Genomic DNA, 16,369 nt, shown 5'->3' on the forward strand with positions numbered 1-16,369 from the left:
GCATACCTTGATATTGCTAGGTATTGCTCAGAATTATTTGGTAACGAGAAATATCATTCTATCAAGACCAATACCTAGCAATACCGAGTAATACCCCGGTTTTGCTAGGTATTGCTCGGTATTGCTAGGTATTGATCTTGATAGAGCGGTATTTCTCGTTATTGTCAAGCAATACCGAGCAATACCTAGCAATACACGAACATAGCAATACCGGGCTCCGGTCTGGGTCAGATCGTCGGGCCGCACGATAATGAGTAGGAGCACGTGGCGACATGTTATTGACGTCCGAACTTAGAACTACACCAGGACACCGAACGTAATAAAAATTCCCTGAATTGACGTCTTGGTTATAGACAAGGATCAAGATTGACATTACCAAAATGGTCCTATAGTAAATTATATGAAGAATGTATAGGTCGAATTTGGTGAAGCTAGTGTAGTGGGACCCATATATTTTGTACTAGTCTGAGAACTTTGGGCGTGGTTCAAATTGAGGGCAAGTATTATAAGTTCTTCTGATAAAACCTTCTAATCTACTGATGGCTATTCTGGGCGAGCTGACAAGTTCTTTTGAGCAAATAACACTGAATAATATGCAACTTTTTTTAGTCCCTAAATAACTCAGTTAGATCTAACTTTAGGTCGGCTTATCTAATATAGTTTTAGGCTTCGTCTGGAATGACTTTCTTACTGTTTTTTAAACAGCTTTTTCGTACAAAACTAAAAAAAAATTATGCTAGAAAGCAACTTTAAAAAGCAGTAAGAAAATTGTCCCAAACAAAGCCTTAACCGACCCCAAATTTGAGACAAATTTAAAGTTTAGCAAGTTCTAAGTTATAGCGGTACAAATTGATTCATAATCAATAACTTTCTCAACTTAATTAAAATTATTATAATAACTTGATTAACTTAACTCGAATGAATGAGCACATGAGTCAAATTTGCCAGAGACTTTCTAAGCTTCCAAGTTCCCATATGGATTACCTATCCGATTTTTGTTTGCCAGACTTAGCACATCAGCTGAGTAGTTGCGATCCAATGGACTAACGCAACAAACTCTTTGTATTGAGGCTTCAAGCAACTTACTGATTGATTCTCACATTAGTAGTTTAATTCAAAGACTTTAGAAAACTTTCTAGATGGAAAAATAGTCATAGGTCATTTTTTCAGCTGGGCTTGAATTTGATAAGATAATAAATAAATGAACTTTGACAATGTAATACTCTGTCAAATGTGACTCATTTATATATCATTCTACTAAGAGCATCTCCAACCGAAAATCTCATTTTTCACTCCAAAATGCTATGAAACTACAAAATGCCGCAATTCTCATCTCCAATGGAACTCCACTTTTCATATTTTTGTAGGTAACGGTCGTCTCTTTTTTCCCGCGGCAAGTTCGGTAGAGAGGTAAAAATGGCGGAGATGAACAATCCAACGGCCAATATTGGCGTCCCACTGTTCACCCGCAGCCAAATAGTGTGAAATTTGCGGTTCCGCTGGAGCTGGCCAGGGATGCCATTCAAGCGCTTGGAGTTCGGTTGGAGATGCCTAATATAAGGAATTCAAAATGGAGACAACAAATTTTGAGCGAAGCTTGATCATATTAAAAAAATTAATTAATTTTATATTGTACTCATCTTAAAAAAATTTTAATGATTTAAAACTTTATGGTGATTAAATTCTATTGAGTTATTTTCATCTAATTATTTTTCAGAAATATTATTATTATTTGAAATGGGGAATTCACCTGCTGCCACCCCGGAAAAGGTGCTTGGCGGCGTGGCTAATCCTCGACTGACCTTGAAGAGGCACTCACCCCAAAAACCTCGTGGCCCGCACTTGATTGTGCCCCACTTAAGAGACGCTGCCGCTCGAGGAGAATCGAGCACGGGTTTGGGAGTTTCCAACGGTACTGGCCCACCAACCAAGCTAAACAACAATGGGTGAAATAATATTTAATAAAACAGCGGTAAAATCTATATAAATATAGTTCTATTTTCTTTCTATTATGAAATATATTAATTTTCTTTTTTAATATAAAAATTAATTTCTAATTTCTATCTATATTTTATTTCTTTCTTAATTTGAATGTCAATTTATAAAGTTTAATATATAAGAAAATTGACCTAAAAATTTTGATAATAACAATAGAATCTTTATTAATTAAATTAACTGACTTTGCTATTTAATCTTTGTTGAAAATTTTATTATAATTGCTGATAAATAAATAAAAAATGATAAATTAATTAATTATTAAAAATATTGTTTTTCAAAATCATTGCTGATTGAGGGTTATATTTTTCTTCATTATTTTCTCTCTCCTAATTAATCTAGCGGCAAATTGGGCTTCACTATCCGTATGACTATCCAAAGCCGGCCTTGGATGACCCTAAGAAGTCTTTGGGACGGCAGCTAAATGCCGAGTAAAACCGGCCAAATTGCCTATGTCTCAACTCTCAAGTACGGTCAACTCTCTAAATTAATTCTCTCGTTTGTAGGAATTTAAGCAAAAAATAAACTTTTTTAAAAAATAAATTTATTATTTTATTTGAAGTTATTCAAAACAACAAAATTTTATAATGAATTTATAGATCAAATTTTATCAAAAATAAAAATATGTTACATTTTTTACTTAGAGCAATCACTATCATAGAGATGAACAATTATTAGGTCCGGACACCTGACGTAGCTCTACATTCGGACGCCAATAATATGTCGCCGCGTGCTCTTACTCTTTACCACGAGGCCCGATGACCCGACCCGGATCGGAACCCGGTATTGCTATGTTCGAGTATTGCTAGGTATTGTTCGGTATTGCTTGACAATAACGAGAAATACCGCTCTATCGAGACCAATACCTAGCAATACCAAGCAATAGTATTGCTCGGTATTACTCAATATTGCTAGGTATTGCTAGGTATCTTGACATAATGGTATTTCTCGTTATTGTCAAACAATATCGAGCAATACCTAGCAATACCCCGGTCTGTACAAATCAGTCAATACATAGCAATCATGGGTCCGGTCCGGGTCAGTTCGTCGGGCCGCGCGGTAAATAGTAAGAGCACGTGGCACCATTTTACTAGCGTCCGAACGTAGAGCTACGTCAGGACACCGGACCTAATAAAAATTCCATAGAGAGAGTCATGGGAGAAAATCATACACACGTGTTGATTATATAAGAACACCTTATAGAAGAAATGAAATTTCTATGTGAAAATATTTAAAAGGGATAAAAATCACGAGGTAAGATTAAGTTGAAATTATCCAACTAGTATACATATTACAAATGATGCTCATCCTAGTAATTAATCAGCACATCAATACAAATACTATAAATGAATTATGGAAGATTACTTCTTCGATGGAAGTAGAAAGAACTTTAGGGCATTGGAGTTGTCATCAAAGCTAGAATGAGTGTTGATCTACTTAACTATTTGATTTGCAAAAGGGAAGAGCCCGATAAGAAAGATGAACATCAACCTTAGTAGTGATGATGGATGTCCGTCTTGATGATGACATCAGGTTTCGACATTAAGGATCGATGATGTCAGGTGTCAGAATTGGAGACAAGCATAAGGAATGTTCTTACTGATGATAATGGACATTATTGATGATAGTGGGCATCAACCATATTAGTGATGTATGACATTGACATTAATGATGATGATAGGTGTAAGCCTAGATTTTGATAATGGGTAATCATGATGGTGTGCATAGACCTCGATCATGGTGGCAGGCATCAACGTTGATTATAGCAGCTAACTTTAGGGTTATTTGTAATGACAATATGTGGGGTTGTTGGTGATGAAAGCTATTGTCATTTTATACTAATTAACAACATGCATTAGTCTTATTGATTGTATCGCGTGTCAATCTTATTAAGCTAACATTGACATGAAATTTTTAACTTGCCATTTTTTAAAGTTTATTTATTTGAATAATTATATATATATATATATATGAAAAACTATAATTTCTAAGAAAATAAAAACAAAAGTACGAACAAAAATAAAAAAAAAAACAATTGAATGACGGATAAAAAAAAAAAATTAATAGGGACGAATAAAAAAATCAGAACTAATAAAAAAACGATAAAAGAAAAAAATTAGTAATGACCAGTCTCTAGCCCTACTAGCGACCGGTGAAATTTATTTTGTATATTCTTTTTGTTTTTTTATTGTTTTTTTTAATTCTTTATTTCGTTTCTATTCATCCTTTTTTTTTAGTTTTGGTTATTACTTTTTTTTTTCTTTTTCTTCTTTTTTTTTGTTTATTTCTTGTGTAATTTTTTATTTTTATTTTTTTGTTCCAAATGTTTTTCTTTTCAAAAAATTAATAAAAATCAAAAGTTGAACATTTTATCGACTTGCTTAATCTGCCCTCCTTGTCCATATCAATCCCACCAGCCATTCATTAGTATTTTTTAAAGGGAAACTCACGACGGGGCCAATGTGATAATTAAGAGAAAAATTATATGTCCTTAAAGGACCAAAGGCTAACTAAAAGAATAACATTTAAAATAAAACATAAAAGCCGATAGTTCTATCTATTATAAAATTAAAGCAAAAAAAAAAGGAAAATCACAAGAGGGATGAAGCAGTAGGCAGCCACTTAATGAATCCCTTCAATCGACAGGAACCACCTGCAAGAAAGCACCAAAGAAACACCTGCAAAGGAAGAAGGCAAAAACCACCAGCCAACTGACAAAAACAGCAACCCATCAAAACGACCCAAAAGAATAGGAACAAACCAAAGTTAATCCACACCAACAACACCAACCAACTCAGCCCATTAAAACGACCCAGTCATCAACACATAGAGCCACACCCACACCAATCCAAAGAAACAAAATAACCCCAACCAAGCAGAACCCAATAGCTAAAAGAAGACCAAAAAAAAAAAAACTCATTTCTTTTTGGATTTGCGGCATTGCCGCTTACCAGCCTTTTTGAAATCCTCAATAATTTGGATAATTTAAGTCTAAGTTATCCCGAGAATCTAATTCTTGCACATTAATTTCCTCCCTAGCATCCCAATTAGTTCAGGAGTTGTCATCATATAACCAATCACCATGCAACACCTCATTGTCCAACAATTTACAAGCAGCATGAGCTATTAAAGCATCGTTGGAATAACATACATAGGAACATCAACAAGAGGTACTTTAACTTTTTTAGCCTCAGGATCAACACCATCAGGAAACGAAGCAATACAATAAGAAAGAGTATCCAAATAGTTAGCAACCTCACCACTCTCCACCGGCACAAGCCCACCCACAGAGCCAACATCCTCTCAGTTTTCAGGGACCAGAGGGACATAATCATCAAAAAATGCAACTTCAACAACACAGACATCAATATTAGAGTTTGGAGAAACATAAGGACTAGCTACCAAATTGACTAAGCAAGGATTAGACTTAGTATCCTCAATAACACCCTTATTGGTTCCACAAGGAGTCAGAGGAAAAGTCCCCTCAACATCCCCAATGTTATCAATGATATTTTCCCCAGCAATAGTAACATTAACGCCACTCTCCCCATTAACCACAACCTCCATCGAATTAATAGGAGGTAAAGTAGGAATCAAATTTTGAACAGGACCAGCAACAACCACAATTTCCAGTACAACATTAACATTCTTATCAGAAATGTTCTGTTTAGCTGAACCAATCATAAGAACAACCTCCATCGGATTAATAGAAGTTAAAATAGGAATCAAATTTCGCACATGACCAACAACAGCCTCAGTTTCCAACACATTATTAACATTCTCACAAAAAATGTTTTGTTTATCTTAAACAATCACTAGAACAGAAGAAGAGGAATGATATTCACCCAGCAAATGACCAATTGATTTGCATCGATCATAAAAATAGGGGAGTTTCTCCATCTCAACATGCTGAATATAACCAATTTTTTTAGAACTAATCCAAATTTTGTTAGAAAATTTTTTAGTAATTCCTAGCTCGACTAACGCACGCTCAACAGGGTGATGGGAGTCAATACAGGTCGTATGATCCACCTTAAGCGAATACGGGGGAAAAGTGAGTATGCAAGTTACTGAAAGAAATCCAAATTGGTATGACAGGGGACTCCAAACCTATATCTAAAAGAGGAGATCATTTGGTCAACTTCACATAACATCTGATAACAAAGTAGGATCTATGAGAGAAAACTCTGATATAGTCTAGGTCATTCACCAACTTAATCAACACATGTGAATGATTCAACAAATAATTGTCATTAAGCTTAAGAGCGAAGAAAATTTTCTAAATGGCATCAAGACTCAGATGGCGAGAGGGAAAGAAACCAACCAACACAAACTTTAAAGGAGCAGCAAGCACGAAAACTTCTTCATCTGAAATCCAGAGGGAAGGCAAATCTAGAAAGGTAGAAGGCTTGAGATCTGGAAAACAATCATTAGAGGAAAGACTATGCAAGGTATCTACAAAAGATCAAGATTTAGTCGACCCATCCAAAAAATTAGGGTCAACCCATGGATTCATTGCCATTCTGGCCACAAGGACCGAAGGTGGATGAATTAGGAAACAAAATGAGAAATTTACACAAAAACTAAACTAAAATGGAGGAAGCAGAGAAACTTTCCTAAGGGTGCCGACACGCCAGGCGGTGGCCAAAGCCACAGAGAAACGAAGCAAGCCTTGCGCCACAAAAAGTGAGGTGGTGACCAGCCAATCGTTAGCATTGTTAGAAACTATACCTAATTTTAAATTTTCTTTTTTATATATTTATTTTAGTAATATAAATATTAGCATATCTTTTAATAAAATATGTCCATTAGACAAATAGAAGTATTGACTTGAATAAAAATAAATAAATTTTATTTTCTCATATTATTCTTCCCAATAATAAAAGCTATGAATAACATTCTTTGACACTAGTACAAATGAGAATAAGTTGGAATAAAGAGCAAGAAAGTTTAGACTTTTTGAGTTAAGGACATCTTCAATCGAACGTCATTCACCAATTATAAGCTCAACCCCTTATTTTCATGATAAAAAAATTTGAATCATACAAGAAGTTTTCCTCAACTTATTGTCCCTAATAAATTTTGTTAATATCAAGATTTCGTTTGGGACAACTTTGGACCACTCTTTTTTTGTTATTTTCAAGAAATTTTTATAATAAAAAATTACTTTGAAAAATAATAATAAAAATTGTCTCAAATGATGTCTAAGAGCATCTCCAACCGAAAATCCCATTTTCACTCTAAAATGCAGTGAAACTAAAAAATGTCATGATTCATCTTCAATCGAACTCCATTTTGCGCACTTCTGCGAATGTAGCCATCTTTCTCCTCTTTCGCGCGTTTCTTCGGCAAATCCGGTTGAGATAGAAAAATCGCATACGTGAACAGTGCAACATCAATATTGACGTCGCACTGTTCACCCGCAAGCAAATGACGGAAGATTGGACATTCAACTGGAGCGTCCGAATGACGTCATACACATATTTGACGTTCAGCTGGAGATGCTCTAAGCTTTTAACCTTGTTTATATAATAATAATAATAATATGACCTATCCTCACAAGTAAAATTTTGAATCCAACCCAACACATCACAACAAAACACACTGTGATACCCCCACCAACATTTACTGATTCCCAAGTCGCGGCAAAAACAATAAAATAAAAGAAAATAAGTGTAACATTTTTTTTTTTTTTTTTTTCCATTCAAAATATGCACAGATATGCACCAATAGGGCCGAAGGAAAATGTTGGCTGGGGAGTTCAACCACCACCTACCCTCTCCTCCTTGTCCAACAAACGATTTTAATGAAACAATGAATTAATTTATTTCTCCCTATACTCCCCTAATTTCCTCTCCCCCATTTCCCTCCATTCCATCGAGCCTACCCCACAATCCCCACTTAAAAGCTTCCTCTCCCTCTTCCTCAGACCTGGCTAGCTTCCACATGTTCGAAGCCTCGCTCATTCCGAAATGCCATTATGATTCGTTTGGAAGTGAAAAGAGGAGGAGCGGCGGCGAGGTCGGCGGTGGCGATGGTGGGGAGGTTGGTGAACGAAGTGGTGAGCTTTGTTTTGTTCTCCGCGCTTGACCTTCTTGATGCTGTGCTGTGCTTGGTCTTCAAGCTGGTCGATTACGCCTTCGAGTCCAAGTGGAAGCCCTGCTACTGCTCCTCGTCGGCCCGAGAGATGATCACCAGCAGCGGCAACATACTCATCTCCGAAAGCGGAAAGTCGAAAATAGTCTTCCTTTCTTCAACAAAGCTTCATCTGGAGGAGATCTCGGATACTCTCTACTCGCGGCCTCCTCTCCTGTTCGACATCTCTCGCTCCACCATGACGGATCTTCGCAGCCTCGGCTTTCTAAGGAGAAGTGACGGTGCGGCGGCGCTTGCTGCAGCGGCAACTGCGAAGAGAGTCAGAAAAAGTACCACTGCTTTAACCATCAATTCTGCCATTGTGGAGATGCTGCAGGGCAAGATCGGCGGGAAGCAGAGTCAGCCCGTCCCTCGCTGGTCGGACTGCGCCTGCAAGCGGTGCTCTGGCTGGTGCTTGGCACCTTCTTCCTCCCGCGTCCTCCTCTACGCGCACTCACAGTTCCCTCCAGGTTTTCTGAATTCAAGCTCTGACATTTTTTACTCCGATTGATTTCCATCTTCACTTATCAAAATCAAAATCAAATTTTTTTAATCTGTTTTTAAATTAAAATTATTTTGAAATAATTACGTTTAATTTATGTTCGTCGGTCAACTTTAAACGGATGACCAGAATCTGTAATTGAATGTTATCGTGACAGTTGATGATCAAATCTATTTAATAACATCTTTATGTAGAAAGAGTGGATGTTGACTCCACATCTTTTTTTGCTTCGGCACTCTATTAATGCACGATATGACACATTAAAGTTATTGTTTTCTAAAATTATTTTAGTTAATATTTGGATTAATGTTACATATTTTTTAATCAATCATCCCAAAATTATTTTTTGAAATTGTTGGATCTAATTATTTAATATTTTTTATTCATATTCAGAACTTATTAACATCAACTCAATTTTTTTTGGATTTAATATTTATTGAATCAATTTATCACATTTATTACCAAAAGGTTTTTTTGAAGGAAGTCAATATAATGCATCAAATGTTAAAATGATCATTTTTATATCAAATTATTTAACATTTTTAACTTAATTCTTAATTTTTTAATTTGATTCAAAATATTCTATTAACTGCTGAGTCTATTTGAAATGACTATAGTTACTATGGTTATAAAAAATATTTTTTATCACAAAAATTTAAAAAATTAGTTAAAAAATAATTGCCAAATTAATTTATGAACTTAAAAGATAAAATAAAGCAGTAAAAAGTTATCCTGAAATTAAATAAATTAGATGACAGAGGATAAAATAGTTATAAACAAATAATTTAAAGATAATAATGACTTTCTTTTTTTACACTGTATGAAATTTATTGAATGAACAAGCATTAATATATCACAAAATATATTATCAAATCCAGCGAGTCGGATTAAATTCGACCGGTGCTATTTAATGGGGAACCCGATTAAATATATCATAAAATGCATTGCATTGTGATTGTGCAGATGGGGCAGCGGTGGAAGATGTGCTGTTCATCCATGGATTCATATCGTCGTCATCTTTCTGGACGGAGACGGTTTTCCCCAACTTCTCCGACACGGCGAAATCGAGGTACAGGTTGTTTGCGATGGATTTGCTTGGATTTGGGCGGAGCCCTAAGCCGGCGGACTCACTGTACACGCTGCGGGAGCACGTCGACATGATCGAACGGTCCGTTTTGCAGCGGCACGGTGTGCGGTCCTTCCACATTGTAGCTCACTCGCTCGGATCCATCCTTGCGCTCGCCCTTGCTGTCAAGTACCCCGACGCCGTTAGGTCTCTCACGCTTCTCGCACCGGTATAATACTGCTCTCACTATTAAAACGTTTGAGCGGCGGCGACTTGCAAGTATATGCCAGTTGGGTGTAATGCAGCCTCCTCAAATCAGCCTATATGAACCAAAAGTATAATTAATATTAAAAATTTAAAAAGAATTTAAAAATTTTCATGCATGTTTTTTATGTGATGTGATTAATATATTAAATGGTTATCATCTTCATATCACTGTATGTCGTCAGCCATTCGCTGCATTTGAACTCTAAATTTCACACCAAAATTCAGTAGGTGAACACTGCGACGCCAACGCCAATATTGATGTCGCGATATTCACCTACGCCAAAAAATTGCTTTGTGAATTTGTCGAAGAAGCATGCAAAAGATGCGAAAATAGGAGAGAGATGATTACCCTCACAGGAAGCGCGAGAAAGAGGAGAGAAATGGAGTTGAGCTGGAGATGAATTACGTTATTTTGAAGTTTTACTGTATTTTAACCATCTCCAACCGAAAATCTCATTTTTCACTTCAAAATGCCGTGATTCATCCAATTGAACTCCAATTTTGCGAAGATAATGCTCTTTCTTCTTTTCACGCGTTTCTTCGGCAAGTTAGGTAGAGGCAGAAAAATAGCTGAGATGAACAGTGCAACATCAATATTGGCGTCCCACTGTTCACCGGCAAGCAAATAGCGGAAGTTTTATCGTTCCGCTGGAGCTCTGCAGCAACACCATTCAAGCGTTTGGAATTTGGTAGATGTCTGCTACATTTTATGATGAAAAAAAAAAGCTTTTGGAATTTGGAGGTGCTCTTTTAGAGCGGAAAATGAGTTTTTCCGTTGGAGATGCACTAAGTAAATATTTAAATTTAGATGTTAAATATGCAATGACATAAAAATTTTATAATATAAATACCTCTTAATTTTATTGTATTGTTAACATATAAAATTAATGTATAATAAAATTATTCTAGTCTCACATAAAACTTAATTGAATATCCTGCTAGCATATTTTTTTGTTTTGTCCAGATCATTTTTTTCTAATGGTAAATTTATAGTGCAGCCCTATTTTCCAGTGCCGAAGGGGGAGCAGGGAACGCAATACGTGTTGAGACGGGTGGCGCAACGAAGGGTGTGGCCGTTGATTTCATTGGGTGCGTCCGTGGCTTGTTGGTATGAGCACATAAGTCGCACAGTTAGCCTCCTCATGTGCAAGCATCACCTCTTTTGGGAGTTTATCTTTCGCTTCTTTACTCGCAATAGGTATTCCCCTTCAACTATTTCTTTCAAATTTGGACTTCTCCTATAGCTTACCTTGTTTCCCCCATTCAGGGGCGGATCCAAATTCTTTTTTCAGGGTGGACAAAATTTTTTTTTTAAAATGGGAGATGGGCAAAGATGCTTAGGATGGATAAAATTATGGCAAAATTTTTTTTAAAGAGAGGACAAAATACCCAAAATACTCAAAATATTCTAAAATATATCATCTAAATTTTTTTTTAAAAAAGATTTTAAGGGTGGGCATTTGCTCTCCTTCAATCCAATGGGGATCCGCCCATGCCCCCATCTACCCATCTATCACCATTGAAAACAAAATTTGCGTTAAAATATTCAGATGAAATTTGTGTTATGATTGCTTAAAAGCCATTAATTTTAGGGGATGTTTGGTAGCACTTAGAGTTTTTCCGTTGGAGATGCACTAAGTAAATATTTAAATTTAGATGTTAAATATGCAATGACATAAAAATTTTATAATATAAATACCTCTTAATTTTATTGTATTGTTAACATATAAAATTAATGTATAATAAAATTATTCTAGTCTCACATAAAACTTAATTGAATATCCTGCTAGCATATTTTTTTGTTTTGTCCAGATCATTTTTTTCTAATGGTAAATTTATAGTGCAGCCCTATTTTCCAGTGCCGAAGGGGGAGCAGGGAACGCAATACGTGTTGAGACGGGTGGCGCAACGAAGGGTGTGGCCGTTGATTTCATTGGGTGCGTCCGTGGCTTGTTGGTATGAGCACATAAGTCGCACAGTTAGCCTCCTCATGTGCAAGCACCACCTCTTTTGGGAGTTTATCTTTCGCTTCTTTACTCGCAATAGGTATTCCCCTTCAACTATTTCTTTCAAATTTGGACTTCACTTATAGCTTATCTTGTTTCCCCATTCAGGGACGGATCCAGCTTCTTTTTTCAGTGTAGGCAAAAAAAATTTTTTTTGGTGGGAGATGGGCAAAGACTCTTAGGATGGATAAAATTATGACAAATTTTTTTTTAAAGAGAGGGCAAAATACCCAAAATACTCAAAATATTCTAAAATATATCATCTAAATTTTTTTAAAAAAAATTTTAAGGGTGGGCATTTGTTCCCCCTCAATCCAATGGGGATCCGCCCATGCCCCCATCTATCACCATTGAAAAAAAAATTTGCGTAAAAATATTCAGATGAAATTTGTGTTATGATTGCTTAAAAGCTATTAATTTTAGGGGCTGTTTGGTAGCACCTAGGATTTGATTTAAGTAGAATTTCATAAATTATCTAAATTTGGATTTCGGAAATCTTGAGGGGTCTAAATCTTAAAAACTGTTTGTTGTTAATTCATGATAAATCATAGTAAATCGAGTGTGTTTGTTTGGCTACAAAGAGGATTAAACGAGCGGACTATTCCTCTCAAGTCAATGGGTTTCGTAAATCCGATAAAAAAATAGTATTTCAAAAATCTGGGATTTAGCTCGAAAAGGCAAAAATTTTTGTCTACGGAGGCTTTCATTTGCCGTGAGATTTGGTTTTGCATTTTAGACTGTTTGGTTGGATTTCGCTCAAATTTGGCCTATATCCTACTACCAAACAACCCCTTAGCATAAATACAACGACTATTAAATTTGTTATGATATAATGACAATTTAGCGCAAATATTTATTCTTCACGCTTAGTTCCTAACTTATTTCTCCTTTTAGCTTCTTTCGAATATGGAAAAGGCATATTTGGGTTATCTTCTACTCCAAATTGGAGTAAACGTTAATATAGTTTTTAGGGTAGATTAATGTGTTCAAAGTCTAACTGCATGTCCTGCCTATTCAAGAAAATGCTATGAGGAAATGATAGTCTGCCTCTACAATTATTTGTAACAGGACTGACATAATAAATTACAACAAATAGGGAAATGGCCAGCCAAGAAGCCATGATATAAATGTTATGTGGGGCAAGAAGGCAATCAGGGCAGCTGTATGGCCTGGAAATCAACCACTATTTTTTTTTTCTTTTATTTTTCAGCGATTTAAATCTCAAACTCATATATCATATGATTCAAATCAATAACCTCTTAGACATAAGCTCTCGATCAATAGATTAAGAACTCATTTGGGATGATTTTCTTATTGCTTTTTAAATCTATTTTTTAGTATCTTCTAAAAAATTGTTTTAAGAAGTAGTAAGAAAACCGTCCCAAACGAAGCCTAAGATTTCATTTGTGATAGCTTTTAACCATTTTTATTTTGTTATTTTCAAACAAAAAAAATTGTACTAAAAACAATTGTAGAAAATATCAAAAAAATTATCCTAAATTAAGTCTAAGATGGGCTGCAACAATCATAGATTCTCTCACAGTAAAAAGATTTTCTCAAAATTTGACAGAATTATATAATGTTTTAAATGAAAACCAGTCGTCAAAGTTCGACAAAACAGATCACAAAAAATAAATGTCAAAATTACGTAACCTTCGAACCAAAAACCATTACCAATACTATTTAGTTTCATCGTCATTTTTAAAATTAGGTAGATGACTCTAAACTTCGAGTCAATTTGGAGTAATTTTTTTATTATCACTAGTTTTAGATTGATATGACATGCACTCATTTGACTAATATTTTTTGTAAGTTCTTAGAAATGATAGAAAGAATTTTTTACAATCTATAAAAAAGTTTACATTCAACTTCATTAAAAAGAAAATATTTATAATAATTACAGTAATTTTTAATAAATTTATTTACTTCATAACAATTTGGCAATGAGATCTATTTATGATAATTTTTCACTTTTTTGCTTTAAGAATATAGAAAAAATTTTATTTGGCTATTTCTTTTTTATTGTTTTGCATATATTCTAATGATGTAAATAACTTTTTATAATCAAATATGTTAAAATTTATTAGTTAGAAGAAAATGAATATTTAATAAGTAATAATTAATGAAAAATCTTAATTTTCTTATTATTCTTCATAATTATTTTTCATGTGACAAACATGAAGTTAGTAACAATTTTAAGTGATGTGGGAACAGGATAAGGACGTTTCTAATGGAAGGGTTCTTCTGCCACACGCACAACGCCGCATGGCATACACTCCACAACGTCATCTGCGGGACGGCGGGGAAGATCGAGGGCTACTTGGATACAGTAAGGGACAGAATGCCGTCTTGCGCCGTTACGATTCTCCATGGCACGGACGATGACCTGCTCCCCGTCAGCTGCAGCTCCGCCGTCAAGGCCAGGATCCCGCGGGCGGATCTCCGGGTCATCGACGGCAAGGATCACATCACCATCGTCGTCGGACGGCAGAAAGCCTTCGCCCGGGAGCTCGAGCTGATCTGGGAAGCCGCGAATCTCAAAGCAAAATGAAATCCTTTATTATTATTTTTTCCCTCTCTTTCTTTTTTGTTCATTATGATTTTCTTCCACTGATTCGGAAATGATAAAGCTGATGGTTCCATCTATTCTTTCCTGTGTTGGACGCTGGCTGATAAATTAGATCGCCAAAAGAGGTTTATATGGTAGTAAATTATTTGTACCGTTTCTACTGCTCTGTTTCCTTTGGTCTTTGTATTATTATTATTATATATATATATATATATTTGTTTTGGTAAAAAATCGGTTCAAAGTGTAATATAATACTGTGAATTTGATTATTTTTTAATTAATATTTAACTTTCTTTATTTATAATAGAAACAAAATTAATATTAGATAGATTGATAAAAAAAATTCTTACAAAGGATCTTATAATTTTTTATTAGTAAAATTATAAGTAATTAGTATTATGTTAATATTAAAATTTTGTATTAGGATATCTTGATTAAAATTTAAATTATTATAGGTCTCAAAATGCATTATATTTTGTTTATATACAATTCAAATAATCCAACATGACACTTCATTTTTTGGGGCTAGATTTTTATTTTGTAAATAATAAAGTTCCAAATATATATGTGTAATTTTTTTTTATTTCACTCAATAAAAATAGATTTACTTTATATTTTTTTATTACAAATATTCCTCAACTTGATTAAAAAACTTTTCTCTTGAACATTTTAAATGGAAAAATATAATTTTGATGCAAAAAAAATCAAAACATTAACCACTATAAAATAAAAAAAAGCAGATAACTTAATTAGCATTAACAAATCCAAGAAATTTATTTCATAAACGTTTATTGTTATCATAAATCTTCTCATATCAAATTGCCCGAATAAAATCTAATTAACGTTTCATTTGGTTTTCTAAATAATTTTATTATACCAATTTTTTTTAATTAAAAATTTTTATTCTAAAAAATTATTTTAAAAAATAATAAGAAAATTATTTCAATTCGCGCGAGCATAAGCTGTAAGCGACCGAATTGAATTTGATCTGAGCATGATTTGAATTGAAAATTCACAGCTCAGAGGCTTCAGGAAAGAGATTTATAATGAAAGACTCGTTGCAGGACGGGAGGAGTTAATATATTACATTTAATGTCAGAAATAATTAAATATGTTCTATAAATGAAAGTATGACTTATGTACTGAAAGGCACTAAAGAGAGGGGACCCGCTCTCACATGATCGGACTGTGGATCCAAAGAACTCGGTGCTTGGTGGAGTTAGGACTTATCTGTTTATGTTTGTGAATGTGACTGTTATTTTCTGAAATAATGTTATTATGTGTATTAAGAGGGGATTTGTCTTTATTTATTTATTTTGTTTGAAGTTAAAAGAATTTAGTGTAAAGTTTAATCATGATGATGACTGACAGTGCTACTAAAAAATAATGAGTGGTAGACAGTGGTTAACAGCGATGGCGGACTGTGATGGTAGACAATTGTAGTTAATGACAGAGAATTTACAATGTATTTAGAAATCAGTCAAAACTACTGATTTCAAAATGCATGGCGAATGTCAAAATTTTCAATTAATTACTCTGCTATTTGAATTGCACTCACACAAATACTTAGGTTTCGTTTGAGACAACTTTCTTATTGCTTCTTAAATCAATTTTTTAGTATTAAAAATTTAATTTTTATACTAAAAAACTCATTTAATAAGCATTAAGAAAGCCGTCCCAAACAAAGCCATAGTTTCTTGGAATGCATTATACAATGGTAAAAAAGGAAAATACAACATAGCACTCAAAAGTAGGTGCGTTGTTGTTAAATTTTGAAGGAAAAATAATTCTATGATATCATAGCATAATTTTTTTGTCCAAATGGAAAT

The 16,369-nt window shown here is 34.4% G+C and overlaps 1 protein-coding gene across 1 annotated transcript; it reads left to right on the forward strand.

The window, feature by feature from the left end:
- Positions 1-7,868: 7,868 nt before the first annotated feature.
- Positions 7,869-14,617, forward strand: LOC110101866 (probable lysophospholipase BODYGUARD 3). The gene is made up of 4 exons (XM_020829941.2): positions 7,869-8,600; positions 9,596-9,927; positions 10,964-11,163; positions 14,186-14,617. The coding sequence occupies exons 1-4, from the start codon at positions 7,976-7,978 to the stop codon at positions 14,520-14,522; spliced, it is 1,494 nt and encodes a 497-aa protein (XP_020685600.1). The 5' UTR covers positions 7,869-7,975; the 3' UTR covers positions 14,523-14,617.
- Positions 14,618-16,369: the final 1,752 nt, after the last annotated feature.

The sequence above is a fragment of the Dendrobium catenatum genome, unplaced genomic scaffold, assembly GCF_001605985.2.
Source record: "Dendrobium catenatum unplaced genomic scaffold, ASM160598v2 fragScaff_scaffold_974, whole genome shotgun sequence".
Lineage (NCBI taxonomy): Eukaryota > Viridiplantae > Streptophyta > Magnoliopsida > Asparagales > Orchidaceae > Dendrobium > Dendrobium catenatum.

Excerpts from the sequence above, each read along its gene's own strand:
- LOC110101866 (XM_020829941.2), top strand. The coding sequence starts at position 7,976 with ATGATTCGTTTGGAAGTGAAAAGAGGAGGAGCGGCGGCGAGGTCGGCG. Across the intron at positions 9,928-10,963 it reads CTCTCACGCTTCTCGCACCG|CCCTATTTTCCAGTGCCGAA; the intron begins GTATAATACTGC and ends TTTATAGTGCAG. Across the intron at positions 11,164-14,185 it reads CGCTTCTTTACTCGCAATAG|GATAAGGACGTTTCTAATGG; the intron begins GTATTCCCCTTC and ends ATGTGGGAACAG.